The following is a 23497-nucleotide window of genomic DNA, read 5'->3' as shown; positions in this document are numbered from 1 at the left end:
GAGCAAGAAAGTGAAAAGTGGAGACAACAAGTAAGACCATTGTAGCATATATTTCTCTATATCTTGTATGCCATCAACAATCTTTATAATCTTCTCTTTTATTATACTTATATCCCGTATTGTATTCAGAAGCTCAAGGCTGCATCCATAGCCTTCCCGCTCCCATTTATTTTTCTTTTGCAACAACCCCATGAAGTAGGTTGAGTTTACAGAAAGTATTTGGGCCAACATTACCCAGCAAACTTTCATGGGCAAAAGTGGACTTGGATCTCCCTATTGCCAGATAAAGACTTTAACCATTACACCATATGGAATTTCATTCACTGTTTATTTTACAACATATAGTTCAATCCATTGCCCTCAAAATACTTATTTCATTGGGTGACCAGTATAGTCCAAAGTAGTGAGCACATCATGGTAGTTCAGCTTCAAGGTTATAAAAGCATCAGCAGTAGACATTAAATATAAACTTTTAAAAATATTTTCAACTCTTTTGGTGAATAAAACTGAGGAAATGGATTTCTGATTTTCAATTTTTGTAAATAAATTCCTCTTGGGGTTTCCTGAGGTGAAATCATTACCTCAACACCACCCCATCTAAAATCAAGACTCAAGAAAACTACTAATTATTTTGCTCCCTCAGCAGAGGTTGAATGTGTTGATTGCTAAATCTCATTTGTCACTCAAATTAATATGTTGAGTTTATTAACTAAGAATTACACTATCCCATCACAGAAATCGGGCAAACCAGATGGAAAAATAGTGAGGCGAATCAAAATTTGATCATATAACTTAATGCTAAGGTAAATAATAATTTCTTTGTCAAAATTGACTGTAACAAATACTGAGTCAAATATACAAAAGAGGTAGGAGGAAGTGGGGAAAAGACCAAACTGTTTAGTTCCTTTTTAACTAGCTTTTGACTCCTTCCTGGAGAATATATGGTAGTCTAAAGATTCTAGTCCCAGATAAATGCAATTGAAATAAATGCTGAAATATTGCAAAAAAGAAAACAAATATCCTTGTGTCTATTAACATTAAAGATGTGGAGGGAATTGTGGAGATACAGAATAATGCAAGGGAAGTGCAGAATATGTATTTGTCTCCGTTGTGAATTGATCTATAATCCAAAGATAATATGCACTGCTTTATGTTAGATTTGTTCCAGTTACAAACAGAAATTCTTTATACTGGCAGCATAGAAAATGTATAAACATATCTTCTCTAGCAGGTGCGCAATGTCATTACAAAAGGGAAATTGGTGGCGAAGAAAGAAATAAAACAAATGAATATTGTATATCATTTGTCAGCTTTTTTATGTCGTGTTAAAACCTTCATTAAAATGTGAGGCTGCAATTAGAGGCTTCAGCATAAATCTGACTCTGCAGTGAAAGTAATTAGACATTTAGTTGATCATTCTTGTATTTATCATGTTTGCTGCACTACCATGATTACACAGTAATTTACATATTTTCCTAAGAAGTTACACAAAATTATTCATTACAATTGATATTGAAACATTTGATAGCCTCCCCTGACTCCCCATAGAAGAATTTCATCATTTCTTGTGACTCAGAGCTGATAAAATTTTGTTTGCTCTAGAACATGTGTCTCTTTAATTTGTAAGCAAGTATCAATGCTGCCATGGTCACAATTTACATGAATTTTGAACTGTGCAATAATTGGTGTGAAACACAGCTCTGCAATACTATTCACTAGGTTCTTTTTCCACTTGTTTATATTTCAGTCAAATTTATAAATTTTTATCTAGTTCTTCAGAAGTATCAAGCTGAACAAAATCTATCCTCCCCAGGCAAAGATAGAACCAGTCACAAGTTCAGTTTAGGAAGGGGGTTCTTCACTTTCTATTGGATGGGCAACATCATAAATTGCCAAGAGTGTTGTTATAAACCTTCCTAAATTGCATTTGTGAATGGTTCAGTGGTTGCCCAGTTCCAATCCTCAATGTCATGAGGCCAAAAAAACACCTTGCTTACATAGTGAAAAATTGGCTTTCTGTAAATTAGAAGGAACCTAGAAAGCATTTTAAATAAGATACTCCCCGAACCACAACCCCTTTTTCTCTGCACAAAGGAATAGACATGATCCTACCCGAGAGACAGACTTTGGCAAATCTAAAGAAAACGTTAAAGACCAGAGATATCACAATGACAAAGGTATCTATTGTCTGGGTCAAGGTTTTCCAAGATGTAGTATATTAATGTGAAAATGGAACCATCCATCTAAATGTGGAAATTTTGTGTGGCTAAATGGTGCTAGAGAAGACTGTTGAGAATACTTTGGAAGGCAGAAAGAACAAATTATTCAATATTAGACCAAGTAAAGTCATAATGCTCACTGGAAGCTCTAATACTGAAGCTCTAGCTTATATATTATGGGCACCCAGGATGAGGCAAGAATCTTGGGGAAAGACTTTTGATGCATGGAAAAATAAATGACAATAAAAAAGGGACAGAAGGCACAGTGGCTGGATCACTGATGAAAAAAACATAACAAGAATTTTACAAAAATAGTTAATGAAAATCCTACCAAGATGATGGCCATCAGGTCATGATGAGTCAGAAGCAAAAGAACAACAAAATTTCAGTGAGAAATTGAAAATAAGTATATATTATATGTGTGTGTGTGTGTGTACATGGATGGTGATGGCTTAGCGGTTAAGATGCTGGGCTTGTCAGCTGGAAAGCTGATAGCCCTGGTTCAAGACCTGAGCACCATGTGACAGGGTGAGCTCTTGTCCTCACCCCATGTCGTGTCCCACTCCTCCTCTGACGGCCGGGTCAGGGAAGTCTGTATCAAGCATGGCCACAAAGCCTCTGCAGCTTTGCCAAAGTTCTGTCAGAGTTCTCAGGGCAGGTAGGAGTCCAAGATGTAACTTCAGCAATCCAAATTAGACTTTGCCTGACTCAAAGAATGCCAGAAAGCAGATCCTTTATATAGGCCATGGGGTGTGGCTCCATGACTCAGCACTTATCCAGGCCTGCCCCTCCCTTCCTTTTGCTGACGTCGCCTCTCCATTCTCCAGAAGCGTGGATCCATCCACCCTCCAGCTGCCGGCAATTCCAGCTCGTGACTGGCTTCCTGCTCCTCATGTTCACATGCTGTGGGGGAGGGGTTTATTTGCTCGGTCTGTCCGGGCATGGTGCCAGGACTGGGGGCTGGAGGCATGCCAGGCCATTCGTCTTGTTCCGTCTGTCTGGGCATGGTGCCAGGACTGGGGGCTGGAGGCATGCCAGGCCGTTCATCTGCACTATCAGTCCCTGGCTGAGGTAACAGGAGATGAGAGGGGCCCGGCTGCGGAGAGGGGGGCGGGCGAGGCACAACACCCCAGCTCCTGCCAACCTAGCAGTTCAAAAGCATGCAAATGCGAGTAGATAAACAGGTACCCCTTCAGTGGCAAGGTAACAGTGCTGCACAATGTCATACTGGCCACATGATCGCAGAAACATCTTTGGACAATGCTGAATAAATGGCCTTGAAATGGAATTGAGTACCACCTCCTATAGTTGGCAGCGATTAGCAGAATAAAATTTACAGGGACTTCTTTATGCTTTTTTGTTTAATATATAGAAAGAGATAAAACTTCTATACTTTTCATATTTGTCTGCTGTTAATAATGAAATAGATTAAACTTAAGAATTTTTAAAAAAAATTGTTGGTGATATTATTAATTTCTGAAGGTGTTCCAGGTTCTAGCAAGCAAGGTATATGGTGTTACTTTCAATGAAAATAATTGAATGTTGCATATTTGAACACATCTTGATGTTATTTCACATTTTCCTTAATCATGTTATCATTTTCCCTAGCATCATTTCAAACAACAAAATATAATTTAGTAATGAAAGGGTTAAAAAATTGCTTCTGGCCGATCTGGCAGCCATTATTTAAATCCATATCAGTGGATATGGATTTTTGTTTGTTCTAAAATAAAAAGATTAGTATTGCCTGATCACAAGGGAAGCTGGTAAAATGGATATATTCATGTTCCCCACCCCACCCTACCCCAGCCCAGAGCTATAGAGTTGAGATTCAAGTATGAATTAAACATTAGCTGAAAATAAAAGATGGAATATTTAAGAAATCCTCTTTGGAGAAGAAAGGTAAATTCACTTTTTAAGAAATGTGATGATAATTATTTCAGTCACATTCCAGCATAACTAAGAAACAGAATACAGCGGGGATGTGTAGATGAAGGGATATGATTAAACAGATAGGAACAAACTTGAATCATTTCTAAGAATGATTTTTTATTATTATTGTAACAATGAATCCCCTAAAATGGATTTAGGGAAGATTTCAGAAGATACACATTGTAGGAACTATTTTGCTGTTCGTTGTTTACATTATACTTTATTGATACACACTGTAGTATAACCAGGTACATCTTTGTACTTTATCCAGAAGAATGTTTGACATTCTTGTACAATGGAGAACAATATTGCTCATTAGGGATGTTTTTACCACCACTCCTACACCGATTAGTGTTTCAGGTGCAAAGTAGTTCTGTGACCACATCTTAAAAAGATTTATAACATAAAGAGCCTAGGCCCTTGCAATAAACTGGAAGACACACTGCGTGTAGAAACTGGAGGAACAAAAGTGGAGGAACGTCATCGGTAGATAATTAATTACAATAAAAGCTTGTACTTCTATACTATTGAAAACACCTGCAACGTTGGGATCAACAATCTTGCAGTGATCTAGCAAAATAAACACCAAAACGCTACATTAAGAGAGGACATCATGCCTAATATTTCTCCAAAATCATCTGTATACTGAAATTAAAATATGTGTTTCTAGCTATAAACAATTTATCTGGAAATCTTTTGAGAAGAGTGGTTAAAAATTATAACACTAAAGACAGGATCAGTAAAGTAGAAAATGCAATAGTCTGGTACCGTTGTAAGGAAGGATTCCTCATTGATAGGTCCTATGGTTTCTCACCATACTACATACTGAAGTCCCCAATATGTCCATGCAACCAGGACCTTGTTCAGCAGAACTGCTCCAAATATATAGTGCAAGACAGATGAATTAAAGGTCTATGTAAGACTTTTCATTTTGTTCTATTCTGAGAAGTTAGAATTATTATTACTTACTTAGTAGATTTATTTCTCTGGGGGTTTTTTTCCCCCCAAGGAGTCTAAGGCAATTTCTATTTGTTTTATTCCCCACCAAAACAACCCTTTTTATAGGGTGGTTTTTGTGTTTATACTGTATATTGTAAATACTGTATATTAATGTTAAATGGTGGGAGTGTGCTTGATTTATTGTTTGATTTTTATGCTATACTTCAGCCAAAGTCATATTGTTTTGAGTTGAACGATCTTACATGTCTTGTGGGTTGAGTGAGTGGATGGATGGATGGATGGATGAACAAGTAAATGAATAAGAAAATTAACATACTTTCAATTTACTGATTGCCCCAAGGTCTCCCAGTGAATTCCATAGTTAATGGTGGATTTGAACCTGGAGGTCCCCACTTCTTGTCCAACAGATGAATTACTACCATTTTTTAAAATATTTTTGATTTTTTTTACAGTTTCTACCTACTTATCTATATTGCAGTATGAATTGTTGCTTTTTCCTGAAGAGACATACAGAAATCATTAATACGCATTGTTCAACTTTTCACGTTTGCAGATGAATGGATATTTCCTGACAAAGAAAACTCTCAATTGGGGTCCAGCAGTCCTCTGCCGATAGCCTATGAAACATCCCATGATGTTTCATGCTCTGCCCCAGGTGACGACCAGACATATGAAAACAAAGAAGCAGCTGAAGTCCCTGAGGATATTTTCACCTACTCTTCAAAACCTAGATCAGCACCTCATGGAAAGCCCTTGAGTCTTTCTTCAGAAGATTGCACTTTTTCTTTGGATTTGAAGGAAGAAATTAGCAAGGACTGGCGAGGAGCTCAAATGGAAGATGATTTCTATGGAAATGAGAGCAATGGAGAGGTAACATGATGGTTGTTTTTTTTATTTGCATTTATATCCCGCCCTTCTCCGAAGACTCAGGGCGGCTTACACTATGTTAAGCAATAGTCTTCATCTGGTTTTTTGTTTTGTTTTGTTTTGTTTTACATTTATATCCCGCCCTTCTCCGAAGACTCAGGGCGGCTTACATTTGTATATTATATACAAAGTCAACTTATTGCCCCCAACAATCTGGGTCCTCATTTTACCTACCTTATAAAGGATGGAAGGCTGAGTCAACCTTGGGCCTGGTGGGACTTGAACCTGCAGTAATTGCAAGCAGCTGTGTTAATAACAGACTGTCTTAGCAGTCTGAGCCACCAGAGGTTTAAAGGCTTGCTGTTATTTTGCTGTATTCCCACTGGCAATACACCTGGGATTCCTCCTCATGTATGGATACGTTAAAAAGTGATGTGTGTGATAGAGGTAGAAAAAAAGTCTTCAGAAGAAAGTTGAATTGTCAGTTAGAAAAGTTATTATTTTGTAGTGGTTAGGCCAGGAGGCTGGGTTCAGGGCAACTAAGGCCCTGGTCCACAATTAGTTTTGGAAGGCAAACTGGAAAGCTTTGGGCCAGTCACAGTCTCTTAGCCCATCTTATTCAAAGGGCTGTTTTGTGGAACAAAACCTGAAGAAAAGAGTATCATATTGGAATTTGAACTTGGAAAGAGAAAGCAATCTAGAAAAAAAAACTTAGTTACATATGAGCAGTGTATTTTAGGGGAAGTTTTGTCAGAAGAAAATGAGCATGGTTTTAAAATTGGAGGGAGAAATTTCAACAACCGACTATGCTGATGATGCTACTCTGATACCAAAAATGCAAAGTATCTGCAAGCTCTAATACTAAAAGTCGAAAAACACAGTGAGAAAAAAAGGCGACTAAAATTAAATGTAAAGATGACCAAACTAACAATAGCAGATAGAACAACCAGCCTAAGAATTAACAATGAAGATATTGAAACAGTAGCTAGCTTCTGCTTCTGCCTTTTAGAAGCAACCATCCACTGAAAAGGAACATACAGTCAAGAAATATGACACAGACTAACACTGGGTAGAGCAACTTGCAAACACCTTGGAAAGATAGTCAAATACTATGATGTGTCTCCACCTACAAAAAGGTTTTGCAAGCCATGATACTCTATGGAAGTGGAAGGTGGACTTTAAAGAAACAGAACAGGAAGAATATTGATGTGTTTGAATTTTGACATTAGAGAAAACTTCTAAGTATATCGTGGACAGCCATGAAAACAAACTGATGAATCATTGAACAAATCAACCTACAGTTCTCATTCAAAACACAGATGACCAGGCTTAAATTATTTTACTTTGGACACATTATATGAGGATTCAACTCACTGGCAAAGAAAGTCTAATGCTAGGAAAGGTGGATAGAAAGAGAAGAAGAGGGTAACCACCAGCAAGGTAGATGAATATACCATTGGAAGAAAGAATTAGTGAAACATCTTCATGGGAAAAATCTATCCAGTCACTAGAAGTCTATAAAATTACTTGATGGCACATAAACATAATTGCTATATTTTTACCCTTCAGTTTAAAAAAAACTGGAAACCTCTTTACTTCAATAGATTAATAATTAAACAGAGGAATTTGGCCATTCTTAATAAAATGAGATATAAATGAAGTATTTTGTCGATCCTAAATCTTTTCACAGTTTGGCAAATAAACTAGGAAGTATTTGTTTATTTATTAAATTTATTTGCTATCCATCTTGTTTTGAAGCAACAGTGGGCAGTTATGAAATTAAATTTAATGAAAAAATACTTTCCTTTTTTCCTCTGAAAAAAGAATCTGAATTAAAAAAAAACACACATTACAAATTTGGAAAAGGCATTAATTATGGTTGTCTAGGTTAGAGGAAGAGGATAATTGGTTGAATTCAATATCACGTTAAAGTATGCTGGCTTTAACCATGGTGTATTGACCAAAACTAATGGCCTGCTTCACATATAATAATAAGACATGGTTTACAAACCAGAAGGATTGGATTATTCACTGAGATGAAAAAAAGTAAAATAGACGACATTATACATAGTTTACTAAAAGCTTCCTAGTTTGGTTTCCACCTACTAAGAAGCTTCCAGCACAGCCAAAGGATTTGTTCATATCAGAGTTTATTAAACTGAGATGATAATCTAAATAATATAATTGGAAATAGAAATGATTTCTTCCAAGACTTTTCCTATTCTAAACATTTTGCTTTTTTTAAATACCCATTAACAAGAAATATTTTTCTTCATTATTCAGAATGTTTCAGTCTCAGAGCAGTTTTTGATTTAGCATAACAACAGTTTTTATTTTGAAATTGATTTTTCCAATCAACAAATAAATAATTGTGTAACAATTCCTGCAATAGAAATAAGGCTGGATTATAAAATAGAAATAGACCTTCAGATCATAATTGTTTTCAGGCTAGATGTTCATAATTTCAGAATATTAGTTGTGCTTGCTTTATTTTTCATAAATATTCCTTTCTTTTTCCTTCCAGATAATATCAGTGTAAAAGTTACCTCTCAGGCAAGAGAAGAAGGGTTGTAGTTTTTCTAATATTCTGGGGAGGCTAGAAAATGTATGGCAATAAGCAGTGTTTAAAATAATTCATCTTGTCTTGTTTTCCTATTCTAGGATGATAGTTACATGGACCTCGTGCAAGAGACTCATAATCTTCCAAATAACTATTTCGTATCGGGATTACCTCAGCCAGTAATATCCAAGGAGATTCTTCCCAAAAGGGCATCCAAGAGTCCTGAAAGTAGGACATACAACTTCTGTACAAAAAAGATTGAAGAAGTATCTCCACAATGTACTGAAGATGCTCTTGCGATAATGGACAAAGCAAATAACATTCAAAGAAACTTGTTGCCCACTTCTTGTTTATCCCCGATCGGAAACCCATCTGAACCCTGTAAGGAAATATCTAGGGTCTCAAAAGGTTTCTCCATCAGTGCACTAAGAAGTTCCATAAGTAGAAAATCCCTAAAAGAAATCCAGCAGGAGGACTCAAATCCAATAGTCCAAATTCCTGTAAGTATTTTTATAAATCTTGTTGGAATAAAAAGGATATTTAAGCTTTTGCATCTTTGCATCTGTTAATAACATTAGCATTTTAGAAAGTGTTACCAAGGGATAAAGCAAAGATCAATCATATGGAAGAGGAGGAAAGCTGCCAGATTGATCCATGATACAAAGATTAATTAATTATAAATTTTAAAAAAAGACAAGATACATTCATGGCAAAATAGGACTACTAATTAGGATCAAGAATAGTTAGCAATGTAAGTACATAGTCTCCCAGGCACACTAAATCTCGTTGGAAGATAAATGTAAGTAAATAGACCTTGGATAGAAAATATGTTTTTAATAGCAAAGAGAGGCAAATATCAAAACTTTTTAATGAAAATCAGACTTAAAACTTACTCATCTGCCATGGTTTGTCAGTCTATATGCCAGGATTTGTCAGAGGCTGACAAAGTCTTGTTTGGGATAATGAAACATTTTCTACAAAAACAACTTATTTCCAATCTGTCCAATTGTAAATTGACATTTCTTAAAATAGTGAGTGAAAGAAGAGAGCAGAAAAATTAATGAATTTTTATTAACCAGTTTTAAATATGGCTCGTATATCTACAGAAAGTTTCTAGCAGCTGGAGGAAAAGAAGTTTCTTGGAACAATTGCAGACACTGAAGAATTTTGTTCATTTTTACAATGAAAGATGTTTCCACACTTGTATCCTGCTTATGGATTTTCTCTGGCTATTAGGTTAATATAATATAAATGCTGGGAAAGATTGCACTTTAGTGTGATGTATGACATTTATTCTCATACCACCTGATCTGTTTCATCTATTTTTCTTTTTAATTGAAATCCTTAGATATCAACATTTACCTTTAGCACCACCCTAAAGTCTTACGGAACTGAGATATCAGATCAATAATTACATGCCATAGTAATGTTCCCTTGGAAAAGATTTTGCAAAGCTATTTGCTCTCTGACTGAATTCCACATAAGAAGAACTTTTTCCCCCAATTGTTAGAATAATAGCAGGCATGGAATTTGACAGGTTGATTGTCTCTCTGAAATACCAGATTTTGTTTTTGTGTTTCTAGCACTTGGGGCTGTCTGCCCTGCAAGCATGATTGCATGTTTTTCAGCTAAGCGAGTAGAGACTGGAAATAAGTGTCTGTCTGCTAAAATGCAAATCTAGCAACCACATGCGTTAAAAAATGGGCAAGTAATTCAACTCTTGGCTCATAGCATTTTTTTTTCTTATGAGGCTTTCAGGAATGAATAGCATTTTCCAAGCAACTTCTGCTTGTTAATAATCTATATAAAGAGGTGAGCAAAATACCAGCCCCATAGTTGGTTGTCCTTTATCTGAAATGTTCAAACCTTTGTTTGAATGTTTTCTTTTTTGAGCAAAAGAGAGAGGAAAGACCAAAACGAGTGTGCCAAACACGCCCTTTTCACAGCAGCTTTCACAAGCCTTTCTCTCCTAAGTTATAATAGACAGCTGCTTAGACTTCTCAAGTAGGGAAAGCACTTACTGGCATGGATAATCCCCAAGGTCTGGTTGAGTTTCAGCTCTTTTATTCTGATTTTTTAAGTCGGTATTTAATTTCTCTTCCAATCGCTATCAAACTGGATTTCTTTGGGGGGGAAAAAGAGAGAGAAAATTAAGTTTCATTATCAAGCAATGGTTCAAGCGTCTACACAAGGTAAAAGGCAAGGTTATTGTAATTTTAAGAGCAAACTGCTGAGGTCGGTACATTACCAAGTCAGTTTAAAGGAAAGGAAAATTGACAGAATTTCAATAGTAATCTGTGGATGAAGATCATTCCTCTCTGCACTTCAGAACATCATTGCAGCCATCCCTCTCCCCAAATAGAAAATGAAGTGATTGAAGGATAATAGAAAATGTCATAGTCCAAATCCCCAAGCCGTTTGGGTGGGGGATTGTATTCATGTCCATCAATTTAATTCTTATTCTCCTGGTTTTATTACCCACCATATAGCAGCCAAAAAAGCTAATACAATCCTTGGTTGTATAAACAGAGACACAGAATCAAAATCACATGAAGTATTAGTACCATTTTATAAATCCTTAGAAAGACCACACCTGGAATATTGCGTCTGGTTTTGGTCACCACATTACAAGAAAGATGTTGAGACTTTGGAAAAAGTGCACTTTGGAAAGAACAACTAAGCTGGTTAAGCGCCTGGAAAAGAAAGCATATGAAAAACAGTTGCAGGAATTGGGTTTGGCCAGTCTAGAGAAAAGAAGGACTGGGGGTGACATGATAGCAGTATTCCAGTATTTGAATACTGCTACAAAGAAGAGGGGGTCAACTTATTTTCCAAAGCACCAGAAGGCAAGAAAAGAAACAATGGATGGAAACTAATCAGGGAGAGAAGCAATCTGGAATTAAGGAGAAATTTCCTAATGGAAATTAACCAATGGAACAGCTTGCCTTCAGAAGTTATAGGTGCTTCATCACCGGGAGTTTTTAAGAAAAGACTGGACAACCACCTGTCTGAAATGGTATAGGGCGGGGGTCTGCAAACTTGGCTCTTTTAAGATTTATGGACTTCAACTCCCAGAGTTCCTCAGCCAGCAAAGTTTGGAGTTGAAGTCCACAAGTCTTAAAAGAGCCAAGTTTGCAGACCCCTGGTATAGGATCTCCTATTTGAGCAGGAGGTTAGATAAGAAAACCTCCGAGATCCCTTCCAGCTCTATTCTGATTCATCTAGTCTTACATTTTTCTTACCTAATATCTAGGTTTTCCTGATATCTAGATTTCCCTTTCTCAAGTGATAGGTTAAATAGTCTGCAATAACCAGGAACTTTACAGAATTTTTAAATGGTTTGCGTTCTGATAATACAAACTATCAGTTTTGTATGATATTTTCCTGTCTAGAACTTACGGTATCATTACAATAGCTCCTGACTTTCCTGTTCCATTTCTATTTGGCTATATGTGCATTCCATCCATAACTTTGGTGCCGAGAAGTCAAGGCACTGGAGTTTTGATTCTATAAGCATCCCAAATACAGGCCTAATTGTATCAGTCGTCTCTGTTGTTCTTTAGATCCATGTCTACTCTTTGTTGAGTCTTTAACAGAAATTCGTCATCGAAGTCCATCTGCATATGGTGATACTCTTTACAGCTAACAAATGTTTATTTTATATTTATTTTTGAAAATAAACATGCCTTCCATGTTTCCTTCCATGATGCCTTCCATCAGTGATTCTAGGCTGTTCCATAATAATGCAATTCAAAAATGCAAAATATGGAACAAATAAAAATAAACGTAAAAACTGTAAAATAACTTCTGAATAAATAAATGTATTTCTGTATCATCATACATTATAAGGAGGCTTGCTCCAGGAAGATTATTCTATAATCTGTTCCTTTAAATCACTGGTGTCAAACTTGTTGTGTAACGTTGCCATCATGTGACATTTTGCGATGTTTTTCCCCTTTGCGGAGCTGGGGTGAGCATGGCCTGCGCGTGACCCATCCTGCCCGCGGGCTGCCAGTTTGACACCCCTGTGAATGGACAAAGCAGAAATTATCAGACATATTACACAACTGCAGCATTCTTTTTTTTTTCTTTCAATGGACAAACTAATTGACCAGATAGGGACCAGTTGTGGGACAAGAATGACCTCTAGTATCTTTTTTGAAGCAATCAGTATCCAAAGAAAGCTCCAATGAAGCATTTGACTCTTGGTTAGGAATCTTTTTTGAGAAAGCTGGACTGAACCTATCCAATTATACCTCGATCTGTTAGTTTCAAATGATTACAATGGCCTGGATCAAAGTAGTTTGACAGCCACATATTTTAAGCCAAAACAAATTCGTCTTTTTAACATGAATGGGTTTTGAGACCTCAGAATCTAGTAATGAACCTGTTAGTAATTATTAGTGTATTAACATTCTTTTTTAAAAAAAGACAGAAAAAAATACAATTCTTTAATTCATAAAAGTTCCTGCTTGAACAAACAGTTGCAGTTTACAAGCATTGTTATATCTCCTCTACTATCTCCCTTCTCTTTTAGTACTAGAGTAAAGTGTGAAGAGTATGTATGTGGAGAGAGGGGCGGGGGGAGAGAGAGAGATTTCCATCATTGGCTTTTTCGTCAAAGCTCATATGCACGAAGACCTTCAAAAGAAAAAAAAATCCTTCCTAATCCCCTCCTGCATTATGACTGGCAAAAATGATCAAACAACTCTTACTTACTTAGTAAAATTTAAGGACTTGTATACTTGCAATGATTTATTCATGTTTTAATAGAGGCCTCTATTATTAAGTTCAAATATTTTTAATTAAGAAAGAAGTGCAGTCCTCTGGGTAATATTGCAACCAAGTAGATAGCTGGGTAATTAAACTTCCCTGCACATGCAACTAAATTTAAAGAAATCTGAATAAATCATTTGAACATGGGAGAATACAAATGTCATTATGTGCATCTCTAAACTGGAAAAAATATCTTTGATAACAGGCTTTGTCTATCTGTTGAATGTTTAAGAGCTTAATAAAATGCTTATCATAAGGAGAGAGAGAGATGATAAGTTTTTAATTGTCAGCTAAAAGTATTGCATTCAGAAGAACCATGAATGCTACATGGAATTACATTTTGCATTAAATGCCCCATTAAAAATTTAAAAATGATTTCAGTTCAACTATTTTTTAAATTTCCAATTTCTATTTGGTTGTCGCAAACAATGCAAATATAAACCAGAATATTTTTTTTAAATGATCAGAAATCTTGTTTCTAGGTACCATTAGTTAGGTACATTTCTAGGAAATTGTTCATTTCAGAAATTGAAGACATTTCCTTAAAAATATTGTTAGATTACCATTCAAATCTTAGGTGGGGCAAAGTTTCTATTCTTCTGGAAAAGAAGTTGCTTTGTTTCTTCTAGCTAAGACCTTGGCGTTCCATTTCCCTGTTCACACTTTCTCTGTATACTTTTGTACAACCATTAAAAATGTTAAAAGATCTGCCCAAATTCTGTCCTCCAAAAGCATATACATTGCCTTGAGCTGGTTTAAAGTTATTTGGCTCCTAGTGATGTATCGTATCTACATCACCTTGCCATTTTTACTTGATATTATTTATGTTATCTCACAACATAAAAATAAAAAACTGGGTTTCATAAGAGGGCTCTCAAAACTATCATTCACAGTGTATCAAGGTAACTTTTAAGACTGAACCAAGGAGCAACCTTTATATTTCCAATCAAATTTTTTTAACTTGTTGTCAAATGGAACTTTCTGGATATAACCATATAATTTTCTTAGCAACAATACGAAATGTTTTTATAGTTTCCCAGGGTAGCCAACAGCCCCAAAATTACCTAATTATTACCTATCCTAGTAGTAACCAAGTCTTAAAAGATATAACAGGATAGAATAATATAACAACAGAGTTGGAAAGGACCCTGGAAGTTTTCAAATCCAACCCCATGCTCAGGCAGGAAACCCTATACCATTTCAGACAAATGATTGTCCAGTCACTACTTAAAAACTTCCAGTGTTGGAGCATTCACAACTTCTGGAGACAAGTTGTTCCACTGATTAATTGTTTCAACTGTCAGGAAATTTCTCCTTAGTTCTAGGTTGCCTCTGTCCTTGATTAGTTTCCATCCATAGTTCTTGTCTTGCCTTCAGGTGCTTTGGAGAGTAGGTTGACTCTCTCTTCTTTGTGGCAACTCCTTATATATTGGAACACTTCTATCATGTCACCCTTAGTCCTTTGCTTCATTAAACTAGAGATACCCAATTCCAGAAACTGTTCTTTATATGTTTTAGCCTCCAGCCCCCTAATCATCATTGGTTTCTCTGCCAGTTGTGTCCAATTCTAGGTGGTGGTGCACATCTCCTTTTCCTTACCAAGGGAGCCATTGTTGTCCAAAAGATACTTCTGTGGTCATGTGGCCAACATGATTATACGCCAAAGTGCATGGAATGCTGCTACTGTCAGGCTACCTCCGACGGTAAATAGGAAAGAAATCACCTTGACTCCATTTGGAATGAAAACAAGTACTTTTACTTTTACAGTCTTGAGGGCAGCCAAGCAAAGCTGGAACTGAGACAAAATATGGCTAACATATCATATCCCCCCAATTGTCCCTCCTCCTCCAGGAGGTCAGGCTGGTCTGGTCCAATGCCAACTCCTTCACGGCCCCTCGTGGTAATCTTCTTCCACAGGTCTCTGGATGTCAGTCAACTTAGGAATGAAGTGTCGGTTAGAAAAGCGCGCGCTGATAACACTCAGTAATTAATCATCCCTCCCACCTGTTATGTCAGCCGACACTCATAATAGGCTCCTTTCCCTCACCCTGGACGGAGGCATGATACATCTCATCTCCTTAACAGTTTATAATACAGAAATAAACATTTTACATTCTATCTACTGATATAATCATTCAAAACTATATGAAGATTGGAGTGGAGGCTGACATTCGGCCCTCCTGCAACAAGGACGTCAGTCCTAGAAAGAAAAAAGAGAAGTTAGGGTTTGTCAGGATATTTTTTATAGAATTGTGCTATCTTTTCCGATGCACGAACATCTTCTTTGTTCACCCATTCAGCTTGGGATAACGGGAAATGTTTCCAGGAAATAAGATATTGAATTTTATTTCTATGTTTTCTTGAATCTAAAATTTCTTTTATTTCAAAGTGTTGTTCTCCCTCTATGAGAATTGGTATAGGAGGGGGTGTACGGTTAGGACGGAAAGTAGACGTGTGTTCAGGTTTCAGCAAACTGACATGGAAAACGGGGTGGATTCTTCTAAGTATTTTGGTAAATCTAGTTGTACCGTCACGGGTTGATGATTTTACTATGGGGAAAGGTCCCACATATTTGGGTCCAAGTTTCTTAGATTTCTGAGTGGTTTGAAGATATTTGGTGGAAAGATAAACCTTATCGCCCACTTGATATTTGTTTTCAGGGGACCTTTTTTTATCTGCTTGTTTTTTATGCGCACGGTGAGCATCGTCGATCGCTTTGCGAGTCATTTTCCATGTGCTTTGTATTTGATCTATCCATTCTGACAAAGAGGAAACAGTAGTTTCTTCCTTTGGGAGTTCCGAGATAGGAACAAAATCTTGACCTGAAGCTATTTTAAAGGGAGTAAATCCTGTGCTACTATGAATTGAGTTGTTGTAGGCAACTTCAGCAAAAGGTAAGAGATCAGACCAATTGTCTTGCTGGTAGTTAACATAACATCGCAGATATTGTTCTAGTACAGAGTTGACGTTCACAGCTTCCATTAGTTTGAGGATGATGGGAGGAGCTTAATCCTTGGCGGAGCCAATGAGTCGTAAAATTCTTTCCAAAATTGAGAAGTGAATTGAACTCCTCGATCTGAAATGATGCGATCAGGAACTCCGTGAAGTCTATAAATGTGTTGTACAAACAACTTTGCTAGAGTCTTTGAGGAGGGTATTTTGAACATGGAATAAAATGGACTTGTTTGGAGAAAAGGTCAGTCACAACCCATATAACAGTATTGCCTGAACTTTCAGGTAATTCCACTATGAAATCCATGGATATTTCTTTCCATGGGGTTCCTGGCCTGGCTACAGTTTGAAGTAGTCCAGGAGGTTTTCCTGGAGGCCTTTTGGATGATGCACAAATAGGGCAACTTGCTACATATGCTTGAATGTCTTTTTTAAGACTTGGCCACCAAAACTGTCTTTTAAGAAGATGCAAAGTTTTCACAAATCCAAAATGCCCTGCCATTTTGGCATCATGGCATCGTTGTAGGATGGTTTCTCTGAGTGATAGAGGAACATATAGTTTTGTTCCAATCCAAGCTAGTCCATCACGGAGTGTGCATTCATGGGAATGGGTTAAGTACCAGTCATCGGTGTTTAAAGCTTCTTTAAACGACTTGGTTAGTTCATCTGGGAGTGAGGGGTCAGCTTTGGAGTGGCTTCTAGTTATTGCTGGGGCCGCCAACTGTTGTAAGGGAAGTCTTGGTTGAACCACCTCGGACCGAGTGCAATTGTATTGGAGTAAGAGTGAGAGAGCATCTGCTAAAGTTTTTTCCCCCAGGAATATAATGTAAAGTAAAATTAAAGCGGTTAAAATATTGAGCCCAGCGGGCTTGTTTAGGTGAAAGTTTTCTAGGAGTCTTTAGAGCTTCTAGATTTTTGTGATCAGTCCAAACTTCAAAAGGATGATTTGAACCTTCTAAGAATTGTCTCCATGTCCGTAGAGCCCAATGAACTGCAAATGCTTCCTTTTCCCAAATAGCCCATCGTCTTTCAGTTTCAGTCAATTTTCGAGAAGTGAAAGCACAGGGTTGTAAATTACCATCAGCATTGTTTTGGAGCAGGACGGCTCCGACTGCTACATCACTTGCATCAGCTTGTATTACAAAAGGAACATCCATGTCAGGGTGCTTTAAAATAGGTTCAGCGGCAAAGAGTCGTTTCAATTTTTCAAATGCTGCCTGACATTCCATTGTCCATTCGAGAGGTAATGATGGTTTGGGTTTCGTGTCTCCTTTAGTTTTTAAGAGGTTAGTGATTGGTAAAGCAATTTGAGCAAAGGAGGGGATGAATTGACGATAGAAATTTGCGAATCCTAAAAAACTTTGGAGTTGCTTGCGTGTGCGTGGGGGGGCCCATTCCAGGACAGCTTTCACTTTTCTGGATCCATTTCTAACCCATCAGCGAAATGCGATACCCTAAGTAGTCTATTTTGGTTTGATGGAAATCACATTTGGATAGCTTGCAATATAGTTCTGCAGATAATAACTTTTTGAGTACAGCTCTTACTAGTTTAATATGTTCTTCCATTGTTTCTGTATAGATAAGTATGTCGTCAAGGTAGACAAGAACTCCTTTGAATAAATGCTGATGGAGTATTTCATTTATTAGTTGCATAAAACTGCGGCGCCCCTGCAGTCCAAATGGCAGTACTCGAAACTGGAAACATCCTAGTGGACAGTTGAAAGCGGTTTTCCATTCATCCCCTCTTTATACGAACTCTGTAGTAGGCTTCTCGAGGTCCAGTTTGGTGAAGAATTTTCCTTCGCTAAATGTGCTAACATATCTTTCATGAGTGGCATGGGTATATGTTTTGGCGCACACTGCGTTTAGGTTCCTATAGTCAACTATAAGACGAAAGGAGCCATCTTTCTTTTCTCGAACATCACTGGCGCCACGCGAGGCCTAGCCGGTTGGATAAAGCCCGCTCTAGGTTTTGTCTATGAATTTACGTAGTTCTCCCAATTCCTTTTGGGTCATGGGATAAGCTTTTGGTTTTGGAAGCTTTACGCCCGGAAGGATGGCTATGGCACAGACAATAGGCCTATGGGGAGGAAGTACGTGTAATGCTTTCTCACTAAAGGCTTGTCGCAAGTCCCAGTATTCCTTGGGTATTCTCTCTTCCCGTCTATCCGCTCAATCATTGCCCCTAACTTATCCTGGTGCAAGGTCACGGTAGGTCCCTTCTTGGGTTTCCTTTTCCCTTTTAAGGTTTTGAACGGAAACGAGGGACTCCCGTTCTCCAGTTAATATGGGGTTCCATTTCCGCAACCATGACAAACCTAACAACAGGGGTTGGTCCATTCCTGGGGCTACTATGAAGTTCAGAATTTCGCGGTGGTCTCCTATTATCATTTCTATGGGTTCCGTTACGAAATGGGCGGGCCCTCCCCCTGCCACAGAGCCATCTAACTGGGCAAACGCTATGGGCCTACTTAGGTTCTCAACCTTAGTTCCATTTTTCTACTAGTTCGGGACTGACCATACATCTAGTGCATCCAGAATCGAGTAGTGCTAGCAGTTCCCCTTATTACCCGAAGAGGGTACATGTAGATTAACTGGAATGTCCAAGGGCCCGTGCCCAACTCACCAGAAGGTCTTCATCGGACTCTGACGTGGTTTTGCTGTCGTCAGTATCAGTCGACACTTCGCCATCCTCCTTGATGGGCGTGCCCTTCTTGGCAACGCCCTCCCCCACTTTTGCTGGTTTACGCGCCTTAGCTGCTGGCTTCACTGGTTCCTTTTCACCACCAGGGGTCGCGCTTGGTATCAACTTAACCCTACAGTCGGCTGCTCGGTGGCCTTCTTTTCCACATCTGTAGCACGCAGACGAACGTGGTCTTCCTCCCTTTAATCTAGGGATGTCCCTATAGGTGCCTTCTGGAAAACGGCCAAGGGATGGCCCTCCAGTGCGCTGTCTTCTGCCGCGGTCCTTCACTAGCTCGATTTCCATCTCTGCTGCCAGGGTGTACCAGCCATACAGCGTAGTTGGAGAGGCTCGTGCTCGACACAGTTCATAGAGATCTACCAGCTTAATGTCAGGCTACCTCCGACGGTAAATAGGAAAGAAATCACCTTGACTCCATTTGGAATGAAAACAAGTACTTTTACTTTTACAGTCTTGAGGGCAGCCAAGCAAAGCTGGAACTGAGACAAAATATGGCTAACATATCATATCCCCCCAATTGTCCCTCCTCCTCCAGGAGGTCAGGCTGGTCTGGTCCAATGCCAACTCCTTCACGGCCCCTCGTGGTAATCTTCTTCCACAGGTCTCTGGATGTCAGTCAATTTAGGAATGAAGTGTCGGTTAGAAAAGCGCGCGCTGATAACACTCAGTAATTAATCATCCCTCCCACCTGTTATGTCAGCCGACACTCATAATAGGCTCCTTTCCCTCACCCTGGACGGAGGCATGATACATCTCATCTCCTTAACAGTTTATAATACAGAAATAAACATTTTACATTCTATCTACTGATATAATCATTCAAAACTATATGAAGATTGGAGTGGAGGCTGACAGCTACCTTCCCACTGAAATGGTACCTATTTATCTACTCGCATGTTTTCAAACACCTAGGTGAGTAAGAACTGGCGCAGGTCACAGGAGCTCACCCGATCTCAAACCCAGGCTGTCAGCTTTCTAGCTGAGAAGCTCAATGTCTTTAACCGCTGAACGATCATGCCCCCCCATATCTAAGTCTTAACCGTACATAATTACCTTCATAGTCCAAATACAGATGAGGTCAGCTAGATGTTGCCATCAAAATAAGAAAAATGAGAAAAATGTTCACAAAAGAGTTTAGATCTGGGAACTTTAAAAAAAAATCTTTTACAGATGTATTATTTAAAAAAAGGAACAAATACTCATTCGGGAATAGGATTTAGCCTAAGTAATAAGGCCACAATAGCTGGAATAATTCTGTTTGTGTTTTTGACTTCCTTCCTTCCTTTACATTGGAAATATAAAGGTTGCTTCCATATATTCATTATTGATTTTCATATCAAGCCTATGCATTAGCTGAATATAAATTCTCCATCCTTCGGCTTAAAAGTGAATTATTTCCTGTGAAAAGATGAGATGAACAGCAAACCACACACTATATATTAGTAATATTCTTGGATCTGAATTACTGTGGATATTTGGTAGCAGAAAACGGGTGTAGGTTGTTTTCTTCTGTAACATGGGATTAGCTAATTGAGCATCTTTGAGAGTTTAGGGAACAATGATAGATCTCTATCTATACCCATCTTCATATAGTGTGGAATGCCTGCCTTAAAAATGTTTCCTATGTCAGGGAAAATGTCAACTTGGACAGCAGACCTGCCAATGACAAGGCAGATACCCTAGTGCTTAATTTGATTGACAGGTCTTATCTCCTCAACAATATATGAAAGGCCTTGAGTGGAAGGAATATGGTAATATCAGAACTGATGAACCACTACAAATTTAAGTTGTCAAAGTATGAGTCCATGTTTTATAGAAATTGACAATCACAAGTTCAGATTTTGTAAAGATGAGCACTTTTCCGGAAAAACCTGATTATAAAGATTTTGGGGAGAGAGAATCCATGCAAATCCAGAACAGAATTACTGCATTAGAGAAATCTGCAGATCCTTAAAGTCAAATCCATTTGCTTGGCTTTACAAATCCATGACACAATGACTTTTTGGGCACTTCAAATTTCATTAGAGGGAATACCAGCCAACTTATAATGGGCACATTCCCCTATTTTTTCCAATGTGCTATTTTCATTGTATTATTTTCAGTTTCAATATTGTGGTTAAACATGTTGAGTGCACGTTGTTATTTATGAACAAAAGGGTCTCGCCATATGAGCTCACATTTGGTTTCCTAAAGAACAGAGCACACTTAGGGAATTTCTTAAATTATTTGTCATTCTCCTCCCCCCCCACCTTCATTCAACCTATTCCTTTTTAAAAATATAAAGCAACCCCATTATTGACTCTAAATCTATACAGATCAAACAGTGTTGCTATTCATGTGCAGAACAGCCTGCTTTATGGTGCTGGAGAGGAAACAAAGGAGGCTTTTATTCATATAGGTCCTGTAAATGATCTATTTGAAATGCCAAAAACATGTCACTGAAAACTGAGAATGGCCTAGTACACACCTACTTTAAAAAAAAAAAAGTAAAACGATATTTTTGAAGATGAAATACAATTTTCTTAAAAGGAAATTGCCCTTTTTTAAAGTTCCAAAACAGCAATTGCTATATTCTCACTTAAATAGCAGCGTAAACAGTAAAGAACCTAACTGCTATTAGTGTGGTACTATTAAATTTGGAAGAAGTTTTTCCCCCCTTCATTTGTACAGATAACTCCTGACTCTGAAGCACAGACAAACACACACCCTATGTCTTTCCAATAGAGTTGCAAGCTTAAAGAAGGATAGCTTTAAAATAATTGTCAGGCCCCTAACAACAGTGTCCAACCAAGGAAGAAACATTTATCTCAGAGTCTCTTTAACCAAGTTTAAAGGTGAGAAGAAGGGTTTAGATAATAGAATCTTGGTCCCCTCCCACCCTAGAATCCAGATGATCCACACTCTGTTCTTGTTCAGAAGAGCTGTGAACACTTGGCTCTTCACCCATTCTTTGGCAAAATAAGAATGGAAGTTCTTTCAGGCTATTCAACATCTTTAAAGAACTGCTGGGAAGGCTCATCTATTGAATGGGTTGAGCATTGTTGTTGTTGTTCTTGTTAGTTGCAAAGTCATGTCCGACCCATCACAACCCCATGGACAACGTTCCTCCAGGTCCTCCTGTCCTCTACCATCCTCTGGAGTCCATTTAAGCTCACGCCGACTGCTTCAGTGACGCCATCCAGCCACCTCGTTCGCTGCCATCCCCTTCTTCTTTTGCCCTCAATCTTTCCCAGCATTAGGCCCAATCTTTCCCAGCATTAGCATTAAGCTCCAGTGAGTCCTTTCTTCTCATTAGGTGGCCAAAGTATTTCATTTTCAGGATCTGGCCTTCTAAAGAGCAGTCAGGGTTGATCTCCTCTAGGACTGACTTGTTTGTTTGCCTTGTAGTCCGAGGGACTCTCATGAGTCTTCTCCAGCACCATAATTCAAAGGCCTCAATTCTTTGGCGCTCAGCCTTTCTTATGGTCCAACTTTCACCGTCATATATTGCAACTTGGAAAACCATAGCTGTTGTGCCTCGCCCGCCCCCCTCTCCGCAGCCGGGCCCCTCTCATCTCCTGTTATCTCAGCCAGGGACTGATAGTGCAGATGAATGGCCTGGCATGCCTCCAGCCCCCAGTCCTGGCACCATGCCCGGACAGACAGAGCAAGACGAATGGCCTGGCATGCCTCCAGCCCCCAGTCCTGGCACCATGCCCGGACAAACCGAGCAAATAAACCCCTCCCCCACAGCATGTGAACATGAGGAACATGAAGCCAGTCATGAGCTGGAATTGCCGGCAGCTGGAGGGTGGATGGATCCACGCTTCCGGAGAATGAAGAGGCGACGTCAGCAAAAGGAAGGGAGGGGCAGGCCTGGATAAGTGCTGAGTCATGGAGCCACACCCCATGGCCCATATAAAGGATCTGCTTTCTGACATTCTTTGAGTCAGACAAAGTCTAATTTGGATTGCTGAAGTTACATCTTGGACTCCTACCTGCCCTGAGAACTCTGACAGAACTTTGGCAAAGCTGCAGAGGCTCTGTGGCCACGCTTGATACAGACTTCCCCGACCCAGCCGTCAGAGGAGTGGGACATGACAATAGCTTTGACTATACGCACTTTTATTGGCAAGGTGATGTCTCTGCTTTTTAGTATGCTGTCTAGGTTTGCCATAGCTTTCCTCCCCAGGAGCAAGTGTCTTTTAATTTCTTGGCTGCAGTCCCCATCTGCAGTGATCTTGGAACCCAGGAAAATAAAATCTGTCACTACCTCCATTTCTTCCCCATCTATCTGCCAGGAATTGAGAGGGCCGGATGCCGTGATCTTAGTTTTCTTAATGTTGAGTTTCAAGCCAACTTTTGCACTCTCCTCCTTCACCCGCATCAAGAGGCTCTTTAGTTCTTCACTTTCTGCCATTAGAACATAGTGATGATATTTCATTGTATGTCACCAGCCCAGGTTGGACCAGCAATTCTGTGAGAGCTTTGAACCTTTGCCTGAAGGCTATAAACAAAAGTAACAAGATGGGAATGCTGTTTATATAT

General features: G+C 38.7%; 1 protein-coding gene across 1 annotated transcript in view; it reads left to right on the top strand.

The window, feature by feature from the left end:
• CFAP20DC (CFAP20 domain containing) overlaps positions 1-23497 on the top strand; it is a 203844-nt gene that overhangs the window by 91253 nt on the left and 89094 nt on the right. The window contains exons 11-12 of the mRNA XM_058167803.1: positions 5665-5981; positions 8640-9038. Of these exons, the coding sequence (XP_058023786.1) occupies positions 5665-5981; positions 8640-9038 (716 nt within the window). The remainder of the gene's footprint in view (positions 1-5664; positions 5982-8639; positions 9039-23497) is intronic.

The sequence above is a fragment of the Ahaetulla prasina genome, chromosome 2, assembly GCF_028640845.1.
Source record: "Ahaetulla prasina isolate Xishuangbanna chromosome 2, ASM2864084v1, whole genome shotgun sequence".
Taxonomy (NCBI): Eukaryota; Metazoa; Chordata; class Lepidosauria; order Squamata; family Colubridae; genus Ahaetulla; species Ahaetulla prasina.
Note: the sequence above shows the minus strand (reverse complement) of the source record. Positions and strands in the feature narration are given on the sequence as shown.